Consider the following 20,462-nt stretch of genomic DNA (forward strand, 5'->3'; position numbering starts at 1 on the left):
AGTGGTATGGACAGGAAGAATAGATGGGAAACGTATTGTCCACAATGGTTTTTATTTTTTTTATTTCTTATTATATTAAGTACAGTATTGCAAATGACAAGGAGAGATTAAGAACGAGTAGAGTAATCAATCAAACTATTAAAGTGTGACAGAGCGAATTCAGTATGACTAACTGCTACGTTACGGTTGAGGAAAAGGTGAGTCAAGGAGTGGGCCACCTTGGGTAGTGCGAGGGTGACTCTTAGGACGCACCACCGATTTGCCGAGCCGTTTCGTCAGGAAATCCTAAGTCTCCACGTTGCCTTTTCTATGTGATGGAAGGTCTTTTCCAATGGCCGGTCCGATCGATGGGGTGCACCACTCACTTATCTCCAGGCTGAGATCTCGATGGTCTCATACTCCTTAATCACGACCGACTTGATGGTGTCGACGGATTACCGATTACAGCTCGATTTCGTCGGTGGTGGGGCGTTATTCTGCAGAGTAGCCATCGCGCCACCTTCCGGTGTCGGTGCACTTCCTGACTCATCTGGTTGTGTGCGGGGCAGCGATTCTCGAAGGAATGCGCTGAGCAAGCAGCTTGACGCCTAGCGCGTGTCGCGAAAGTCAAAAGGGCCGTTCGTAACACCCCTTTGCATTTTTGGCGAAAATTTTTGCGATTCTGAAAAGTGCTTAAATAAATTCTTTCTGGCACTATTCCGAAGTAATTTTGCGAGACAAATCGATTAGACGCAGTTCCGATACGCTGCGAGCAGCGGATCAAAAGTTACAGCCAAAAAACCAGAACCTGTGTTTTCGACATTTTTCAGCACCTAACCTACCCAATACCCTACCCTACCTTACCCTACCGTACCCTACCCTATACCCTACTCTACCCTACTCTATACACTACCCTACCCATCTCTTCCCACCCCATTTATTCTCCTGATCCTACTCCTACTCCTGAGCCTACTCCCACTCCCACTTCTGATCCTACTCCTAATCCTGATACTACTCCTACTGCTGATCCTGCTTCTACTTCTACTCCATTAAATATTATAAAAATGTAATACTCACAGTGCACAAATCCTTGTCAGCCTCCTCCTCCTCGTCCTCCACCTCGTACACCTCCATCACCCGCATTCACCGCCAACCACCTCCAACGACTATTGCTGACCACCTCGGGTTATACCCCGAATACTGATAAATATTTCAAGTATTAGAACTCATCAAAAATATTGTGTAAGGATTAATTTAAATTTTTTATTGGCACATTTTACTAAGAAGCTTATGAGAAAATCATAAAAAATGATTGGAATTTTATCAGCGTATTTATAGCTACTGAATTTGTGCTTGCGCGAATAATGAATTGAAATAATTGACTGTAAAGATGACGAGTTTGAAAAATTTTACACGAAATATAATTACAATTGCCAATAAATATTACAAAAATATTATACTCACCGTGCACAAATCCTCGTCCACCTCGATCACCCGCAACCACCTCCAACGACCGCTAACCACCTCGGGTTATACCTCGAATACTAATAAATATTTTTAGTATTAGAACACATCAAGAATGTTGTGTAAGGATGAATATCATTTTTCATTGACACATTTTACCAAGAAGATTATGAGAAAATTTTAGAAATTTCATTAGCGCATTGATAGCTACTAAACTTTGGTTTGCTCGATAAATGAATTGAAATAATTTATTGTAAACGTGACAAGTTTAAAAAATTTTGATACAATATAATTACAATTGCCTTCAAATATTATAAAAATGTTATATTCACCGTGCAGAAATCCTCCTCCTCCTCCTCCTAGTCTTCCTCCTCGTCTATTTTTTGGTATTTGCTTCACAGTATACAGAATGAACACTGTCTTTGTGCATGTGACGCAAACGAATCTATGCCCGTCAGATTTTCTCTATATAACGCTACAAATTACGTTTACACATACACGCATGTAAGTATAACGTATTGTGACTTTATGACAATGAATTTCGTTAAAAAATACCACAGAACAATCAGCTACGTGCTGACCAATTCGAAACACTACGCATAGCAATTTTAGCTCTAATAGAACAACGTTATTGTCATGTATTCCTATTTGTACTATGCCAACCACTCACCAATTGCAATTTGTTGACTCTGGTCGTTAGGTTTTTTTTCCGATTCAAAATGTTATCTGAAGCATGCATATTGGTTTTATTGTACAAAACATGACGTTTTCAATAATCAAACTTGTAAACTTGAAAATTAGTCCAGAAGGTCAAAAGTCATCAGGTCACAGACCTGGACAGTCAAAACCACGAAGCACTTGTCCCTGAAGTCGAATTTCACTAGGAAGCGGACCTGGATCGCAGAACGTACGCAGCGCTTGTACTGAAAGTCGAGTTTCACCAGGTAGCGGACCTGGAGCGTAGAAACTACGGAGCGCTTGGTCAAAAGTCACCAGGTCAAGAATCTGGACAGCCAGAACTACAGAGCACTTTTCCTGGATCTCAAGATCCACCAGGTAGTGGACCTTGAGTGCAGAAACTACGGAGCGCTTGTCCTGGAAGTCGAGTTTCACCAGGTAGCGGACCTGGAGCGCATCCCCTGGAACTCGAGTTGCACCTGAAAGCGGACCCCGAGCGCAGGATCTAGGAGGTTGAGAAGCCGGTACTCGAAATTTCCGGAGCGCGATTTTCGTACGTCCGCTCTACTGCGCGGTTGTTTCCAGACTGAGGAATTCGGCTAGCTGATTTTCGTCTATATGTATAGATCGATGACGTCTAGAGAAAAAAAATTTTGGGTGATATCACTTTCTGAACATCCGAACATCCAAACTATGGTTTCGACCTTTAATACTATGTACGATGTATAATGTATGATGTATGATGATATGATATGATGTACAATGATTTTAGTTTTCACATTTCAGACAACAAATACGCACTTTATCGTTCCTGCCGATTCCAGACTCAAGCGGCTAGGCCCTTCGATGGTCAGCCGTTGACCAAAGATATATTCTTCCATGAACGGGTCAGCTAATAGCGCTGCCGTTCTGCGACACTTGGATGATAATAATTTTTGCTCGTACCTTTCAAATGTGTGTTAAAATACACTGGAAGTATCAAGAAGCTTCGTTCTCTCACCCTATCAAAAAACAAAAAAAATTGCCGAGAATCACCTTTTTAGGTCTTTAAACTAGGACACTGCGTTAAATACTGTCTCACATACGGAGCATCCATTTCATCTCGATCAAAATTAGCGCATCTGTGATGTATTACGGTTACTCTGAATTTTTTTCCTTACGAACACTTTTCGAAAAACAATTCTGCTTCGCCACCCAACGTCGATACTTCACTTGCGACTAGCTAAAACAGCGTTTCGATTCTATGCCTAAAAGTTGTTGGAATAAATATGAATATTAATGTTATGGAATACACCGAGCGCGTGTCGAATAGAACCCCATTCAGAAATGAATAATTCTTCTATTTTCATATTATAGACGTATTATTGTAGGTCATCTAGTTTGTCTCCTGGAAAGTTATAAAATTTATAGTATGCATCACGTATCAATCGTAAATGGATCATATATATCAATATCGTACATCGGCCGCCTATACATATATACTTTTTGGTCTCTGCATCATTATTACGTCTGATCTATTATTATTTATGATCTATTATCAATTAAGACCAATGTATACATTCTTTTCTCGGGTACCTATACTTTAATTAAATCACTGTTTTGCTCCGAATTTTGGAAGAAATTTATTCTCATTATTAATTCCTTGTATCGCCGAGAAGTCGTTAAGTACACACGGGCTAAGTACTGTCTTGGACTTACCATTGCGAAGACTGTGTTACTCGGAAGGTGAATGCAGCCAGCATCATGTCGAAATCGGTGACTCTCTGATGTTCTGCAATAAGCTCTCAACTCTACCGTTGGAACATCTCAGGGGGCATAAGCGTACGACGGTTCTCGGTTGTCACACCAAAACCCATCAGGGCAACTGTCTTTATATACTTGAGTCAACGTAGGAGGTGTTGGGTGGTGGTTGCAGTGATTGGAGGAGTCGAGGAGGACGAGGACGACTACGACCACCCCCAAGGGCGGGATGAGGAGGAGGAGGGCGACGAGGTGGACAAGGAGGACGAAGGTGGTCGAAGATGGTCGGAGGTGGTTGACGGTGGCTGGAGGTGCTCGGAGGTAGTTGGGGGTGGTTGGCGGTGGACGCGGTTACGCGTCTTTTCACGGGGATGATCGAGCTGATCGACATTTCTAAGTCGCAGTCGACAAGTAATCTTACGTACTCACTTTGTACGGACCCAATCTCAAGCTTCCATACTGACACTACTGCTACGAATGTCGGTGCAAGGCCGTCAGGTAGATTCGATAGAGCAGAACCTTCCTACGCTCCCAGGCCCACCTGGGCCCACTTGCCCGCCGAAAACTGGTCACAAAAACTTACCCAGGGGTATCCGTCTTTACATTCTTCAGTCAACAGTTGTGATATGTTGGTTAGTCCTGGTTAAAAAGAGATGAAAATGGGCGAAGTATATCTAAGAGATAATAAATAACCGTAAATATAATACTGTTCAACGATGTGATATTCATTCTACAGGACGTCGAAACTGAAATCGTCAAAGCCTGACTATAATTATTACTGAGATGAGATTTTCATGAAGCGTGGCAAACTTTAAATCGGAATTAACTTTGCTTCATAACTTCATTGCAGCGCATCAAATTGTATGTGCCAATTAATTGCTCAGGAACCATAGATATATTTATGCGTACATATGTTGACATTTTTTGAGGTCGGATATACACTGAAAAATATGAGTGACAGTTTTTAAACGTTTATATTCGTAAGCTTAACTTCTTTTCCTTGAACAAAGTGGAAAATTTGTCAAGAATTCCTCAATTTAATGTGGTTAATTATTGAAAGCAGAGTACGGAACAATTCTCCTTTCTTTTTCTATATTCAAATAGTATACGTACGTGTTGTATGCCTTTTTCTTCGAATAATTTGATTCGAATGACCGTCACATAAGAAAAAAACCACAGTTGCACCTACTACTTTAGAGACTGGTCCATTCCTTTTGACGTTACCACATTCTTTTTCCGTAGTAAATTCAACTGTCAATGTAGTAATTTCGAACATTTCTGCAGTATCTTTAACAGAAAACTATAATAATTTTGACTGGGAGGTAGTAAATCCTAAAGTTATTTATTTCGGTGCAAGGACGTCTGAGAGGAATGTCAAAATGCAGTAATAAAAACAATTTGAGGAAGGAAACGAATCAAAAACTCAATATCAAACCACCTTCATCAAGAAAAAGGAAACTAGGAACGAAATTTCGTATGACTTACGTGTCTTGACCTACTTGTCACAGACCTGACGTAGGAATTTGAATAACAAAAGCGGTCAGCGCCTAATCAGATCTCGTTTAAAAAAATAAATAGTTAACGTTGAACTATCGTGTCGCCGTATTCGACAGAGGGTGCAATCTACTTTCTAAAACTCGTGCACTCTTTACCTAACGTCATTGAACTCTTCATCATATGCGATAGCAAATCACATCTTGCATGTCAAACTGCAGCTCACTCCGACAATTATCTGATGGGATCATACAAAGTTTGCAGTAATAAATTAAATTAATAAATTTTCAAAACATTTTTACAACCATTAGTGCATCGTGGTCTAATAGTCACATTTCACACTTTCTATTATACGTGGTTGGAAATCTGGTTGCAGAATTGGGAACTAGATTAATTCATTTGTCAGGTTAATCGACCACCGAACCGTTTTTCTTTAGCATGCGTTAACCGTTTCATGTGCAAAGACACTTCAACCGTAAGTGTGATCGTCAATTCCAATAATAACTCGATGACGAATTTTCTACCATCGACTCATATGCGATCGCAAACAGACTCCCTTCCATCGGACTTTACGCAACCTTTTCCTCGTCTGGAAGCTTCTCACGTTTTCGAAGAAAGTCAAATAAGTCTAACAGAATAATGGAGGTGGTAACGTCGCATATAAAAGCTACCGTAACTCCGACGAAGATCACAGAGCTCAGTGAGTTTCAGTGTAACCAATCAAGCAACATGAACTCCTTCGTGATGGTGGGTTGGCTCAATTATCATTATATTCATTATTATAGTACAGTACCAAAAGTGCACCGAGAGAAAAGCGGATTATTGATAAGCGGCAAAACAATTTCCCATCATAGAAATCGTACATCCGTCGTCGAATACACCACTGAAATCTCCACAGAGAGTTATTCGCGTAAAGTCAAGCTTGTTTCTAATAGTTAAAAAAATTTTCGCAGATGACCAGCTTCGTTCTCCTGGCCGTTCTCGGCAGTGGTATCGCCGGTTTGGTACCGGCGGCTGTTTCGGCTCCACTGGTTGCGGCACCCGCTGCGGTCGGGTACGCAAAGGCAGTGCCCTACAACATCCCGCCCTACGCCTCGAGGGTCGACATAAGCACGAGGAACCTGGCGGCCCCCTACGTCGCAGCCGCTCCCTACGTCGCGGCCCCCGCACTTCCGTACGCGGCACTTCCGTCGGCTCCACTCGTCGCTGCACCGGGCTTTGTGCCCTCGGCTTACGCCGGAAGTCTGGCCGCCCCATTGGCCCACGCCTACGCAGCTCACAGCGCCGCGATCGTGGGATGAGGATCCGTGGATCACGAAAGCTCCGGATCGACGACCGCTTGCCAAGCACTCTGCACCGAACGATTTTTATTATTTTCTTTGCCGTAAATAAAATGATAATTGGAAAAAGAATTCTTACTTGTTCAGAGAGCGGATGATCAATTCTCTCAAACACTACATAATAAACCTTTTCCCAACTTCAGCGCGCTGCTGTTTGGTTTCTACAATTTCGAACGTCAGGGTTTTAGGGTTGTGGAAGGGTACGATGAATCAGGGAATTCGAAATTTGATGCACGGACCCCGTTAATCACCATTTTGCACTGTTTATTTCTTCAAATAGTTTATACCCACCACAGAAGTTGTGTATAGCTGCAGCGAGACAATGACAAGTTATTAAACTGTGCAGGGAATATTTCATTTGAAATCCACGACCTTGAAGATTTTACCGTCTATACTATACACTGTGATAAATAAGACAATTGTAAATCATTCGTCTTTGAACTTATTACCCAGTGAAACAGAGTTACTTACTTGGGAGAAAATACACTGTCCCAGTTTTCCCAAGTGCCCAATTTCACCCCGGCTTCAATTACTTCGGATTTGATGTGATTGCTATGAATAGCAAGATGTTATGCATGGAGGACAGGCTTGTCGGAGACAGCGAAACGGCATTTCTTCCGCTGTATAAAGCAGGTATGCGTATAAAGAAGGAAGGAAATAAAAAGAACGTCCGTGTTTCCCGGTTTCATTTTCTAAAATAAAACAAAAGTACCTTGTTATCGTAACTTATTACTTTGGCGTCGGTGAATACTTGACTGACATTTTGCTGAGCGTTTTTATGGCTGTTGAAATGGAAGAAAACAACGAGGAAACCAAAGTCATGTTTTGCCATGGAATATTCCAGACAAAGGAAAATGTTGGAGCGTTCACGATCGACGGGGCTACGCCAGACTTCGTCCACGTGAGCGTCGACAGATTCGAAGGGTTAATCACCCTGTCATAATTGCCAGATGCATTGAACTGAAAGCGACGTCACGTCACTTGTAAAACCAGCGGAGATGTGATTCACGTGCAAGAAGCGAAGTTTCCAGATTTTTTTCCTCCAAAAAATCAGCTCCTTCTTTGCCGTATTTTCACTCGAAGATAAATAATGCTAAATTCTGGATAAAACGGATTATCGATCGACTTCACAAAACTCGGAAAAAACTCTTCTATTTTTACTTCTCTGTTCACGTTTGTCGAGAGAAAGACAATACGTCGAATGTTCCAATCAGCCGTAAATACTCAGTTTACAATTCGGGGGTTAGACTCGTATAGGTATAAATTAAAACCACGCATTGTCTTCTTCCTATATCGCAAAAAGGGAGTGGTATCATTTTTTGTTCTTTTACTCTGGGAATCTTGTATGCGTGCCACAAGGCAAGGTGGGTGCGCTTTATGCCGGAAGACAGACGAACGTTCGACGTAAAGACAATCATCAGGCTCAAAACAGGTTCGGCGATGCACCGCGAGAGCCTTGAATCGTATCCTGTTGTGAGAGGTTGGGGGAAAAAAAATTGGTGCAGCTGAGCGGAAGAAGTGGAATCGTGATCGCAAGAGGATTAAATTAATTGAAAGTTATTCACCGATCGCGATAAAATGCTACAGGCTATAAGGACCAATTAGAATCCACGGTCCTATATTTTTGCAGTCTGAGACAAGGTATTCAGTCGACAAAAAAAAAAATACTGATCTCAAGTTTAATACAAGTCAGAAGAATTTCAGTAACGACGCGTCGATAAATTCCCGCTCCTTTTTGTCCCTTTTTTATTTTTCTCCTGCACTCGTGCTTTCGCAACGAGCAATAAGAAGGCTGCGTATTATTCCATAGAAGCAACGCTGTCTACAAATTGCGTTTCACCGTTTGATATAACAGGACATGGAAAAATAAGATGTGGCATTCAACCGCGACCTTCAAAGGCAAGCATGCATAAGCTTGAGGCTTGAGAGGGTTCTATTCAAGCAAAAGTTCCCCTCATCGAATGCGATGCATTCATCTTGCTTCGTTGACATCATCTGCTCAATGCTCCCTGACAGTTCAGTAGCATTTTCTCCTTCTTTCCAGGAACGCTGTCGACAAGGTCAGTGTTATACAACAAGGATGAAGCCTGGAAACTGTGCAGAACGTAAGGACCGTTTCCACTCGATCAACGGAGTGTCTGAAGTTAAAACGTGATTGGGAAACGAGCTTTCCAGAGTTGCGAAACCCGCCAAAAGTAACACAGTTTACGACTATCCAACAGTTTTTCTTCGTGAAATTTTTTTTCAATTCCTTCCATTTGTTTGTGCCAGTTGTTCCACGTGGACAACGTTCCGCAACACGGGGCTTCTTGAGGTAATCGCATAAGTTACTGGATTTTCGAACTACCCTCAGAGCATTCGACGCTTCAGATATTGCGGCAACTTTTAATCGGATCCAGGGCACTCGGTTACCCAACGCGACTCCGCCTGCATCACTGCGCGCCGCGTCGTTTAAAAGTGAAACTCCCGTTTTCCTGAACGTCTTCCCGCCCGTTCGCCGTCCACCGTTTCGCCACGTACCGAAACGTGCCTTGCCTAGATATCGACAGTGCCTACTTCGAGCCTGATGTCCATGTCGTACGTAACTATCGAACAGATTTGCAAGCGAGAAGCGTATCGCGTTCGAAACCGATACGTAATGCAACGCTCTGCAGCGTGTATCCCAAAATTGAAAAATGTTTTTTGTGCAATTTCTTCCTCCACACTACCCGAAACTTTTCTCGCCAGAAGCCTCAGCAGCTCGAAATGCGTAACCGATTCAGATTTACCTGAGAAAGAATTCACGTCGAGATTAATTCAGTGTCGAAATTCGGGGAAATCTACCCTTTAATTTGGCAATCCGCGTCGCTATTACTGACAAGCACTCGATGATATCCCCAATTGATAAACCGACTGAAGGATTATAGCGTTGATCTATTGAACAGCGCTCTAGATCCTGCGATATAAAAAACCGTGTTAAGTTAATGGAAGTCGGGCGTTTGGGCGCTCCGAGTGGAAGTCAACCTCGTAGATTAGAGAGACTCTAGAACAGAAGCGATTCCGTGTTCACCTCACGCGCCACGCGCATTCGAGAGTCCGGCTCCCTGCAATATCCGTCACCAAACCAATACCAAATATCCTGGAGGGGAACAATGTGCAAGGAATTAACGGAGAAAGAGGGAGCCCACCAGCTGTTACCGGGTGTGGCTTGCCCGTAATACCTATAGACATTTGACCAAAGGTCATCTGGTATGCAGGAGAGGTGCGAATCCATTTCTTCGACATCGGTTGAGTACCCACCGCAGAAATGGTGAGGGATCCCCTGCCACCGTTGAAAAACCGACTATAAAAGCCAGCGTCCATAAGCCGAGTACATCGCAGTCTTCGCAGCGGATCCAACAAACCAAACCAATTCTCAAAATGATGACCAAGTGCCTCGTAAGTCATTATACTCTGTTTTGAAAGAATTGATAAGAAATCGTCCGAGCTTTGTTCTCGTCAATTATCACCGCGGTCGTAAGTCAAAGGGATCGCAGTCACTCGTCCTCACTTCTCATTTTAATCGTAAAATCTTCATTTCGCAGATCCTCGTCGCCGCCCTCGTGGCCGTTTGCTCCGGCGGTGCCGTTCCTCTGGCGGTACCAGCACCAGTTCCGGCTGCTCTGACCGTCGGAACTTTCGCGAGCAGCTACAACGCTCACGCCATCAACCACGCCATTGCCGCACCTTATGTAGCCCCAGCCGTAGCCGCCGCACCTTACGTAGCCCCAGCCGTAGCCGCCGCACCCTTTGCTGCAGCACCCTTTGCCGCAGCACCCTTAGCCTATTCCGCGTACCCAGCCATCAACGCCTACTCGGCTCCCCTGTTCGCCGGACGTCGTTAAGCTTCTCCGAACTTCGAACTCTCCCAGATAAGAAGAAAAGCAAGAGTTGCGAAGAGTTAACATTCACTGTGCGGAGATGCTGATCGATAATCTAAAACACGGCAGCTCAACCACCGAACTTATTCATTCGATTATAAATTTGATTGTAAATTCCGAAGAACAGACAAGGGTGGAGTGAATCTACGAATTTCCGGAACACCTTACTTACACCCGAGCACTTCGTGTGATCCACTTCTAAACTTCGTCGGTGTTGATAAAATACCGACCGGATTTCAACGAGTTGGACTTTCTTATGCTGGAAAAAGTGTACAACTTTATCCTTGTACACGCTATATACAGTGTCGGTAAACCGGTGGCATACCTGTAATTATTTATTCTGGTACCACAGACGGCAGGTAAAACAGCCGGAGCAGAGATGTCCTCATCGAGCACTTGGTCTCTTATCCATCAGCGGAAATCCTGTGATCATTACATTATACATACACATATAGTTTACATTTTCGCAACTCAATTATTGGGAGGTATTATTTTCAATAAATAACATCTGTGAGAGCAAATTATTTATTTAATCAACATGAATCTTTATCCAACAGTCTTGTGAAATCGTTCGTGATCCGCTACCGCATTATATAAATTCACATAATATTGTGTGCGTCATGTCGCAGATTGCTAGTCAACTCGCGGTTATGCGACACAGTCACTTGGCTTAACGTTACAGACAGGAAATATGAGGCCCGAGGCGTTATTCAAACACAGCGCCCTAGGATAATCTTGAATGCAAAGCTGATAAAAATAACAGAAAAGAAGCCGTTTGTCCGGCAGTCGTGCGTGAGAAATTACTTGCTCCAAATTTACAGTTTGTCTTTGCGCAATGGTCTAGTTCCTGCATCGTTCTCTGCACGTTCATGCGTGGTTGGTACATTGCAGTGCTGTATTACAGCTAAATTACCAGTTCGGAACTTCCGTAGTAAAGTAGTAACAATGATGATTTGAATTCGTGAATACACGTATCAAGGCGTCGGCGACCTTGCAATAAAAATGCTGCACACTTTCCCAAATAAGTGGAATACATGTAGCTGCTATAATAGGACACGCAAAAGAAGTGACAGAGTTGAAATTGCGCAATCTTATCGTAGACGTGAGTTTTCGAACGGTCTGATTATCTCCCGCTCTTCTCGTTGCGATTAAATCAATAGTAGAGGCAACAATAACGAACCTTAAAAACAATTCACCCAATCAACCCTGTCATGCGAGTAGAACGGGGTAGTTGCGCACGGGTTGCCTGGGAGAGGAACATTTGAAGAACTGTTTAGGTTGTCTGACTGCTTTTTTTCCACTGAATAAATTGGCATCAGGAAACTGGAGTCTAAAAGGATCCGCGAACTGCGGGGGTAGTTAATTAGTTTTATTACACATCAGTTCAGCACAGACGCGTTCCAAAACGCGACAGTGAATCAATCATGCGTGAAATCGTACATCTTCAAGCCGGGCAATGCGGCAACCAAATTGGAGCCAAGGTAAGAATCGACGTCCGTCCTCGTCACACGTCTCAATAGCCCTAATTGTCAGCGTGTTAAACGCAAAATACAGAATTTGCAAATACTCCCACGATAACGAAATTTCTTATCAACTCATCGAAATTTTTCCCTTCGACTAGTTCTGGGAGGTGATTTCCGACGAGCACGGCATCGATCCGACCGGCACGTACCACGGCGACTCGGATCTGCAGCTGGAGCGGATTAACGTCTACTACAACGAGGCGACTGGGGGCAAATACGTGCCGAGGGCGATCCTGGTGGACCTTGAGCCGGGGACCATGGACGCGGTGCGCTCGGGTCCGTTCGGGCAGATATTCCGGCCCGACAATTTCGTCTTCGGGCAGAGCGGCGCCGGGAACAACTGGGCGAAGGGCCACTACACGGAGGGTGCGGAGCTGGTGGACTCGGTCCTGGACGTCGTAAGGAAGGAGGCGGAGAGCTGCGACTGCTTGCAGGGCTTCCAACTGACGCACTCACTGGGCGGCGGGACGGGGGCTGGAATGGGAACTCTACTGATATCGAAGATCCGCGAGGAGTATCCCGACCGTATAATGATGACCTTCAGCGTGGTGCCCTCGCCCAAGGTCTCCGACACCGTGGTCGAGCCCTACAACTGCACCTTGTCGGTCCATCAGCTGGTGGAGAACACCGACGAGTCGTACTGCATCGACAACGAGGCCCTTTACGACATCTGCTTCAGGACCCTGAAGCTGACCACCCCGACCTACGGGGACCTTAACCATCTTGTCAGCGCCACGCTCAGCGGTGTTACGACCTGCCTCAGATTCCCCGGACAGCTGAACGCAGACCTGAGGAAACTCGCCGTGAACATGGTGCCCTTCCCTCGGCTCCACTTCTTCATCCCCGGGTTCGCACCCCTCACTTCCCGCGGTTCGCAACAGTACCGAGCTCTAACGGTCCCCGAACTCACTCAGCAGATGTTCGACGCGAAGAACATGATGGCGGCCTGCGACCCCCGGCACGGTAGGTACCTCACCGTGGCCGCGGTCTTCAGGGGTAGGATGTCCATGAAGGAGGTCGACGAGCAGATGCTCAACATTCAGAACAAGAACAGCAGTTACTTCGTAGAGTGGATACCGAGTAACGTGAAAACCGCGGTCTGCGACATCCCGCCTCGCGGTCTCAAGATGTCCGCCACGTTCATCGGGAACTCAACCGCGATACAGGAGCTCTTCAAACGCGTTTCCGAACAGTTCACAGCGATGTTCAGGCGCAAGGCGTTCCTTCATTGGTACACCGGCGAGGGCATGGACGAGATGGAGTTCACCGAGGCCGAGAGCAACATGAACGACTTGGTCTCCGAGTACCAGCAGTACCAGGACGCCACCGCCGAAGAGGACGGGGAGTTTGACGAAGAGGAGGAGGGCGAGGGCGAGGACAAGTGATCAAGGGATTTCCGGATCCACACGACGACTGAACGGATGATCGGAAAATTGATAAAACTATTAAGAAAAACTATATACCGGCAAACATACCCTAGCGACCGTACCCTCACATCTAGGTACTTGTCGCGGTTCCTTTCTCTCCACCTGATCAACACATTGTCTGTACTTTCTTTCCCCATAAATGTTTAACGGTTTTGATCGTGACATTGTAGTATTAGTAAAAATTTGATAAGACTAAGCTGTAAGGGTCATTGTTGCTGTTCATATTGTTGTCCATGTGTCAAAAATCTCATGTTTGAGAATTGAATAAATTCATAAATTATAATCAAATGTAAAAGATTTGAGTTTGAGAAGATGGAGATCGGTTCGTTGGAAATTTTATTTCAATAATTCCAAGTCCTCGTCTAATATTTGAAAATATCAGTGTACAGAAAATTCACAATATTATACGTACATTCGATCCCGAATAAAGAAAAATAAAATAGAGAACTCGTAGTACGTCAGGAATCAAACAACAATCACTATATTCAAGATTCTTTATCGTCTTCAGCGAACTTGCAAAAATTGTTTCTGCATTCATGTGCCATTTCATTTTGTCCGTATTCTGTTCTTTCTACTTCGGTCTCTAAAAACCGTACCATATAGGCATATATACCGACAATTACAAGTAATTGCACGCGTTTTCCAACCCCGTTGTCACCCGATTGACCGCGGTTATATACTCATTAAATGCAATTGTAAATTTTACTTGCACAAGCGCTTGCCCCAAAGGCGTTTCGCAGCAGATTTAGCTGTCGGCAACATTTCGTGCGAATGTAGGCTACTTGATCGCTCGCCACAGTATAACTGACCTGGCAATATTCTGCAATCTCGTATCACACGCGATAAGAATCTATCGCCGCTAATGGTTTATTTTTATTTTTTAAAACCAATTCCGGCGCAAAAACGGCGACAGAACTCGTTACCATAATGACCGAGATAATGATATAATGTTTGCCAACACCATTGACGAAAAAAAAAAAAAAAACAATTTCAAGAATATACCTCGAACTGTTTTTTATATATTATACGCGTAATTGAAGGTATTTCTGTTTAAAATTCGCGAGAAAGTTTTGCATATCGCAATGATTTGAAGCTACTTATTAGATAACGTAATAATTATACTAATAACACTAACTAATCTGACCATTAAAAATAGCGAAGGTCATTAACGTTCTGCGTTATGCATAACAGTAATGCGTGTGCCTAAATTTACATTTGATCATTGAAAGACCGTGCTAGTTATCATTTACTACGTAACCAATTCAATGCCGTATTTAGAAATAATTATCATACATGCGATGTACAAACTGCACGAGTTAATCCGCTGATATGTAACTACCCACCTATGAATACGCAACAAGAAGCTGGCTCAACCCGTGCGCGAAGTACTGGATCAGCTTAACAGATGAATTAGATAAGCTTAGTGTACCATGCGTAATTGTGATCATTCGTTAGCACTGGCTTTGAAGATAATTATATTTAGTCATCGTGATCAATAACGATTCAGTTCACCAAATTCTTAGTCCATTTCGTTTCTGTTTTAATCGTGCAGACGTCTTTGCGCGTTCGACGTCCAATAATCAATATCGATTATTGTATAGATCCAGCCAAGCATCCCGATGAATAAACCATTCCCTCGTTCTGTTCACGCGTCGCTGAATCGTCGACAATAAGTTACGGATAAATACCTCGTAAAGATAATACCTTCGGAAGTATCGCACATGTATACTTATTGCACATTTATCGATAGGATAATTGTTCAACGATTTAGTAACATTTTATTCACAATTGAAAGTATAATCGAGCATTATCGCCATCGCTATATTCCCCTTACACGATTATTCAATTGAACAATTAATTCATAGGACAGTAAACCTTACCCCCAATTCGAACATGGAGTTACGTGAGCATTACGTGACTGCACTTTTGTTGGTATCCATTGCCAATGAAGATTGAGTTGCGTCAAGCTAGGGGTAAACTTTTCCTGTTGCGAATTCGTATTCGCAGGACTCGTTACGATGAACAAATGCCGAGGATTCACATCGATGATTTACGACACCGTGCAGGGAATAAAATCATTGGGGCTGTTCCATTGGGTTACTATTGAGAGCTCACGGGACCATTTGCCATTGACTCTTCGCTGTCTCTTTTACGTTGCCTCACACCGTTAGAATATCGCGATTATGAGAATTTTCCATGAGTTTATCATTGAACGTGAGTAGAAATCGCATTGCTCTTAGAATTTTCTTATTCCATTGACATTGAACGTTAATGGTAACCATTCCATACTACTCATTGCCCAACCAGGTTCATTTCTATGATTACCTACTTTATTCTTTGTCAAATATCTACCAATACATAATATATCAGGCATGCAGCATTTTCGACCTGATTGCGAAACGGTTAATGTCTATTACTGAATCGCATTAGCATTGAAATGAAAAGATTCTATCCTATAAGAATCGTACCAAGCAGTTTATTCTGCAATTCCGAAGGTTCGATCGCGGGCATTAGAAGGACGTGGGAATAATAAATTCACTACGCAGCGTTACTCTAATGAAATAATAACAAAGATCTACCACTTTTCTAGTCACAGTTATGCATGTACAGGGTTATTAGTTTATTAGTTTGTGTACCGATCTCTTATCCTCGAGATAATCCTTGCAGTCGTGTACCGATTCGATGTGTACACGTAACCTGACCGGGGCGTTGGTATGAAATTTATTATACCGCCGAGGTGCAAGTAACACACATTTATTATCACTATCTCTGTTATGCATATGTGTAAAAATTTGTACTACACGCATACCATGCGGTGGCCTATAAGCCTGTATCGCTTTGGCTTGCATCTTGTGCGTCGCCTGCAGACACAGTGAGTCACTCGTTTCTCTTACCGTTACAGTTCAAATATCATTAGCATTAAAACTCATTGGTGATTTTCACACAGTCTATTGCACTACGAACAACAGGTGGAAGTTATTTTCTATTTTCTTATCGCGAACCTCACATCGTTTTACTTCGGGCAGATTTTCAACTTGGTCCTGCTCTGTGGGCACGAGAAGGGGCAGGTCGTCGATCCTGTTGTCTCATCTTACTCAGGAAAAATGTGCATATACATTTCGAACATGTATATTTTTATAAGTACTCCGAATGAAACGGATTTCCCGGTCTTTCGAATCACTCGTACGATTGTGGTTAGTAAAACAGGTCGAAGAAAGAGGGACATTTGCTTTTAAGACACTGGATTACCTCGGCTTGAAAGCACGGCGAACTTTGTCATGAAGAAATTTTCCGAAGTCCTGCCTTCGGGACGTGAAAGCATAATATACCTCTTTAAGGCGTTATACCGGTGATTTTGCGAGCCGTCTGGTCCTTACGAATCGAAGCGTAACATGAAAGTACGAGTTATCCAAACGTGTTACATGTATTATGTCACACGATGCAGGGAGATTCCGAATGACAGCGACCTAGATACAAGGCCTCCCAAGACCTCTCTTCACGGTTGAGAAGTCAGCCGGAGAGGAGAGAACAGAGGCTGGAGACGTGAGGTTAGAAAGAGAGAGAGGCTCGCACGATCATGCAGGGCGTTAATAATTGCCGGTAGTCGAGCGATCTCGTTTAAAGCTATGGTCATTATCTCAAGGCGTTTCGTCGATGTGAATTTTTTACACCTGTCCTTATTTCTATTCGTTTGTTTGTTTTTTTCTTTTTTTTTTTTACCGTTTTTGCTTCCTCCTGCACGCGCTTGCGAAGGCAGGCGAATGGTCCGAGTGTTTGCGCGAGGTTCCCATCGTTTAGAAGCGATAATAGGAGAGTCGACCTTCGAAGACCTTCCTCGACGTACACAGGCTCCAGGATGCGATGGCGTTGGTGATTCAGGCAACACGCCCTGGCCTCCGTATTCGTCCACCCCTCGCCGCATCCCGCCAAGCCTATTCCCCTCCAAATTAGTTCTGGGGGTAATTTTTTTTCGAACTCCATTCTTCGACAACTCTCCTGACCATTCTCCTGCCGTGCGGGTAAGAGTTATTCAGCTATATAAGAGGGCGCGCTTTGCCTACATCCACACAGTCAGCAGCACTCGTCTAGCAACAGCGCAAGACCAAGTCAAACACACTACTGCAACATGTTCAAGCTGGTGAGTCTCAGACTTTAATCTGCCGCCTCGTTCCTTCAACGATTTTGAATTTTCGATCCAGCACCGACATCCGGGATACAGTTTGTCACTTCGTATGCAAATTCAGTTTCGCCGGAACAGCGCGGACTCGAAATTTTCTTTTATAATTATTAATTTTCCGAAGTTATGAATTCCGGACAGTGAATTACTTTGCAGATTGTATATTTCAACTCAAATTTATGTGCAGAATTTCACATCGTACGTCTGAATTCCAAGGTGTAAAGAAAAAACTTATAGCGAATGATTCCTTTTCAAGATTCGGAAATACCGGGATTTCGCAATTTTATCTCACTGTTCCGGGAATTATCTTGAATTCCCATTTCAACAACGAATCGTCTCTGAAATAATGAATATGTTTTTATTCACGCTAAAGTTATCTTCAAACTTGAAATCAACAAAATGAGGCAATACGCACAACATTGACGGAGATACGTGTCTCATAATTTTTCATTCGCATTTACAATCCAGTATAACTTTTAAACGCGGATTGGACTTTACGATTTTCAAATATTTTACTCGCCGGTCAGAAGCAAACTCCGAATTTCTATTCTACATCGAAAGAACCGAATCGCCCGGATACGCTGACGGAAATTTCTATTGCTGTGGTTACCGTACAATCCTTAACTATATTCGTTCATCACCACAATCGAAAAATACAGTACCGAGTGCAAAGTAAAATAAATTTTGTTGCTTTAAACAGAAAATCCAGTACGCGTTACTAATTCTTTGCGATTATCGTAACTGAGACAATTTGATACTGGTACAAGTTCCAGTCAACATTACGAGTTCTCATTTAGCTGAAAAAAAAATACACCAATCAAAGAAACAAATTCAACGTTGCGATAATCATAAAATTCAGTTAAAACAGTTCTAAACAGTTACTCGTAACAAATGGTCTGGTAATTCGAAAGGTATTCAGGTATATTTAACCGTTTATCGTAACGTCTATACTATTATACTAGAATAATGTTGTCACCAAGAACATGAGAAATGGAAATTTTCGTCTCATTACCAGTCGGCAATTTTCCAAAAATGAAAAACTTCATCCCCGTAAATCGCTGCGCAGGTACTCCTCGTCGCCTCTCTGGCCTACGCTTCCGCCGGAATCATCCCCTCCTACGGAGGCTACGGATACGGCTCTCTCGGTCACGGCGTCGCCGTCGCAGCCCCAGCCGTGAGCTACGCAGCTCCAGCCGTGAGCTACGCCGCCCATGCCGCCCCCGTCGTGAGCTACGCCGCTCATACCGCTCCGGTTGCCTACGCCGCTCATGCCCCAGTGGCCACCAGCTACGCGAACACCTACAAGGTGATCGATTGCGCGCCAAATTTGGAACGGAGTAACGGAGCCTTCGATTTTTGACCCTTCGGTTTTCCTCCCTTTTCCGCAGGTCTCTTACCCCGCAGCCCACGTCGCTAAGGTCGCCGTTGCCGCCCCGGCTCTGAGCTACGCCGCTGCGCCCGCCCTCGCCTACGGACACGGACTTGGATACGGATACTCAGCAGGCTACGGACACGGTCTTGGTTACGGATACGGCGGATACGGATACGGCCACGGCACATACGTCCACTAAGTCATAAACGAATCGCTCGACCTATGCATGAATTGTACATAGTTTTACGATCGTCGTGCTGCACGTACATGTAATTAACCGAACGACACCTGCGACGACCGCGATGAAATCCAAAGTCGACGAAATTAATGCCCATCCGGTGTAATGTGAAATAAAATGCAAATTTCTGTAACGTAATACGCTGTCCCTGATTTCTCAATGACTCATTAGTCCAGTTAAGTATCCCACCGAAAGTGATTTAATGTCAGATGCTTTTTCGCTTGTCTTCTGCGGAATATTAAAAATTCATAACGACGGCTAGCGAAAGTAGTGTTAAGTAGAAACGTGACTGTGGTGGTCAGACCTCTTACAGTCCTGCGATGAATCGGTCGTCTCGACTTACCGGAACCCATTACAGACACGAGTCGCAGTCGATCGATCTACGAGCTCCGTTAAGCTCGCGATAATTACGAAACTGAATTTTTACGCTTTTAGCATTGTAGATCGAACGATTGCACGGCGTCCTGTCAAAAGTCTGCGCGCGTTGCGCGCCTTCGTAAATCTCGTTTTTGATCAGAACCAGTTCGCGTTGGCAAAAGTTGTGCATGTGTATACATATAAAGAGCGAAGTACCATAGGCGTGGCTATCTCCGACCTAAAAGTAGGCCGAACAAAGAACTGCACTCAGAGTAAACCGTTCGTGGTTGTTGCGGAGGTGAGTGAGAATACGGCAATCTCCGAGAAGATAAGCCGATAGGTTATTAGTTCGAATCCGTGCCATACATGCACGTCGTGCATATGTGGCCACACTCGCCTCAGCTATGATTCACGGAATTGATGCAAGATTGGCGGTAATGAAAAAAAAGAAGGAAAAACTCACGCTTCGACTTGCGATCGGTTCTGTTTCCGTTTTTATCTGCTGATCTATAGGCGATTGAACGTTGTACCTATATAAGGTATTGGCTCCACCTGGATTCGGCACTCAAGGACAATTTCTGCGAAGTAAGTGAACGGGATAATGATAATCAAGGGACAGGTGAACGGTGTTCGATCCTGTTTACTACGAATCATTCGGTTTTTTAACATCATCTTGCAATTACACGCACGTATGATATTCATACTTGTGAAATTAATACAATGTTTCTTTGATCAGCTAATTTCACGCCTTCCTAGTTGCAGCTGCAGCCCACG

General features: G+C 43.8%; 4 protein-coding genes across 4 annotated transcripts; all 4 read left to right on the forward strand.

Moving 5' to 3' along the window:
* The first annotated feature begins 6,055 nt into the window (after positions 1 to 6,055).
* LOC124298163 (cuticle protein 16.5-like) lies at positions 6,056 to 6,767 on the forward strand. Its single transcript, XM_046749830.1, has 2 exons — positions 6,056 to 6,102; positions 6,309 to 6,767. Exons 1-2 carry the CDS (start codon positions 6,085 to 6,087, stop codon positions 6,654 to 6,656), a joined length of 366 nt encoding a protein of 121 aa, XP_046605786.1. The 5' UTR covers positions 6,056 to 6,084; the 3' UTR covers positions 6,657 to 6,767.
* A 2,114-nt stretch (positions 6,768 to 8,881) lies between these two features.
* On the forward strand, positions 8,882 to 11,115 carry LOC124298165 (cuticle protein 16.5-like). The gene is made up of 3 exons (XM_046749833.1): positions 8,882 to 9,009; positions 9,932 to 10,112; positions 10,259 to 11,115. Exons 2-3 carry the CDS (start codon positions 10,095 to 10,097, stop codon positions 10,556 to 10,558), a joined length of 318 nt encoding a protein of 105 aa, XP_046605789.1. The 5' UTR covers positions 8,882 to 9,009; positions 9,932 to 10,094; the 3' UTR covers positions 10,559 to 11,115.
* Positions 11,116 to 11,937: 822 nt separating this feature from the next.
* On the forward strand, positions 11,938 to 13,783 carry LOC124298153 (tubulin beta chain). Its single transcript, XM_046749813.1, has 2 exons — positions 11,938 to 12,075; positions 12,216 to 13,783. Exons 1-2 carry the CDS (start codon positions 12,019 to 12,021, stop codon positions 13,500 to 13,502), a joined length of 1,344 nt encoding a protein of 447 aa, XP_046605769.1. The 5' UTR covers positions 11,938 to 12,018; the 3' UTR covers positions 13,503 to 13,783.
* A 3,744-nt stretch (positions 13,784 to 17,527) lies between these two features.
* LOC124298162 (cuticle protein 65-like) lies at positions 17,528 to 19,469 on the forward strand. Its single transcript, XM_046749829.1, has 3 exons — positions 17,528 to 17,682; positions 18,788 to 19,027; positions 19,110 to 19,469. The coding sequence occupies exons 1-3, from the start codon at positions 17,671 to 17,673 to the stop codon at positions 19,290 to 19,292; spliced, it is 435 nt and encodes a 144-aa protein (XP_046605785.1). The 5' UTR covers positions 17,528 to 17,670; the 3' UTR covers positions 19,293 to 19,469.
* The last annotated feature ends 993 nt before the right edge of the window (positions 19,470 to 20,462 follow it).

This window comes from Neodiprion virginianus, chromosome 2 (genome assembly GCF_021901495.1).
Source record: "Neodiprion virginianus isolate iyNeoVirg1 chromosome 2, iyNeoVirg1.1, whole genome shotgun sequence".
NCBI lineage: Eukaryota > Metazoa > Arthropoda > Insecta > Hymenoptera > Diprionidae > Neodiprion > Neodiprion virginianus.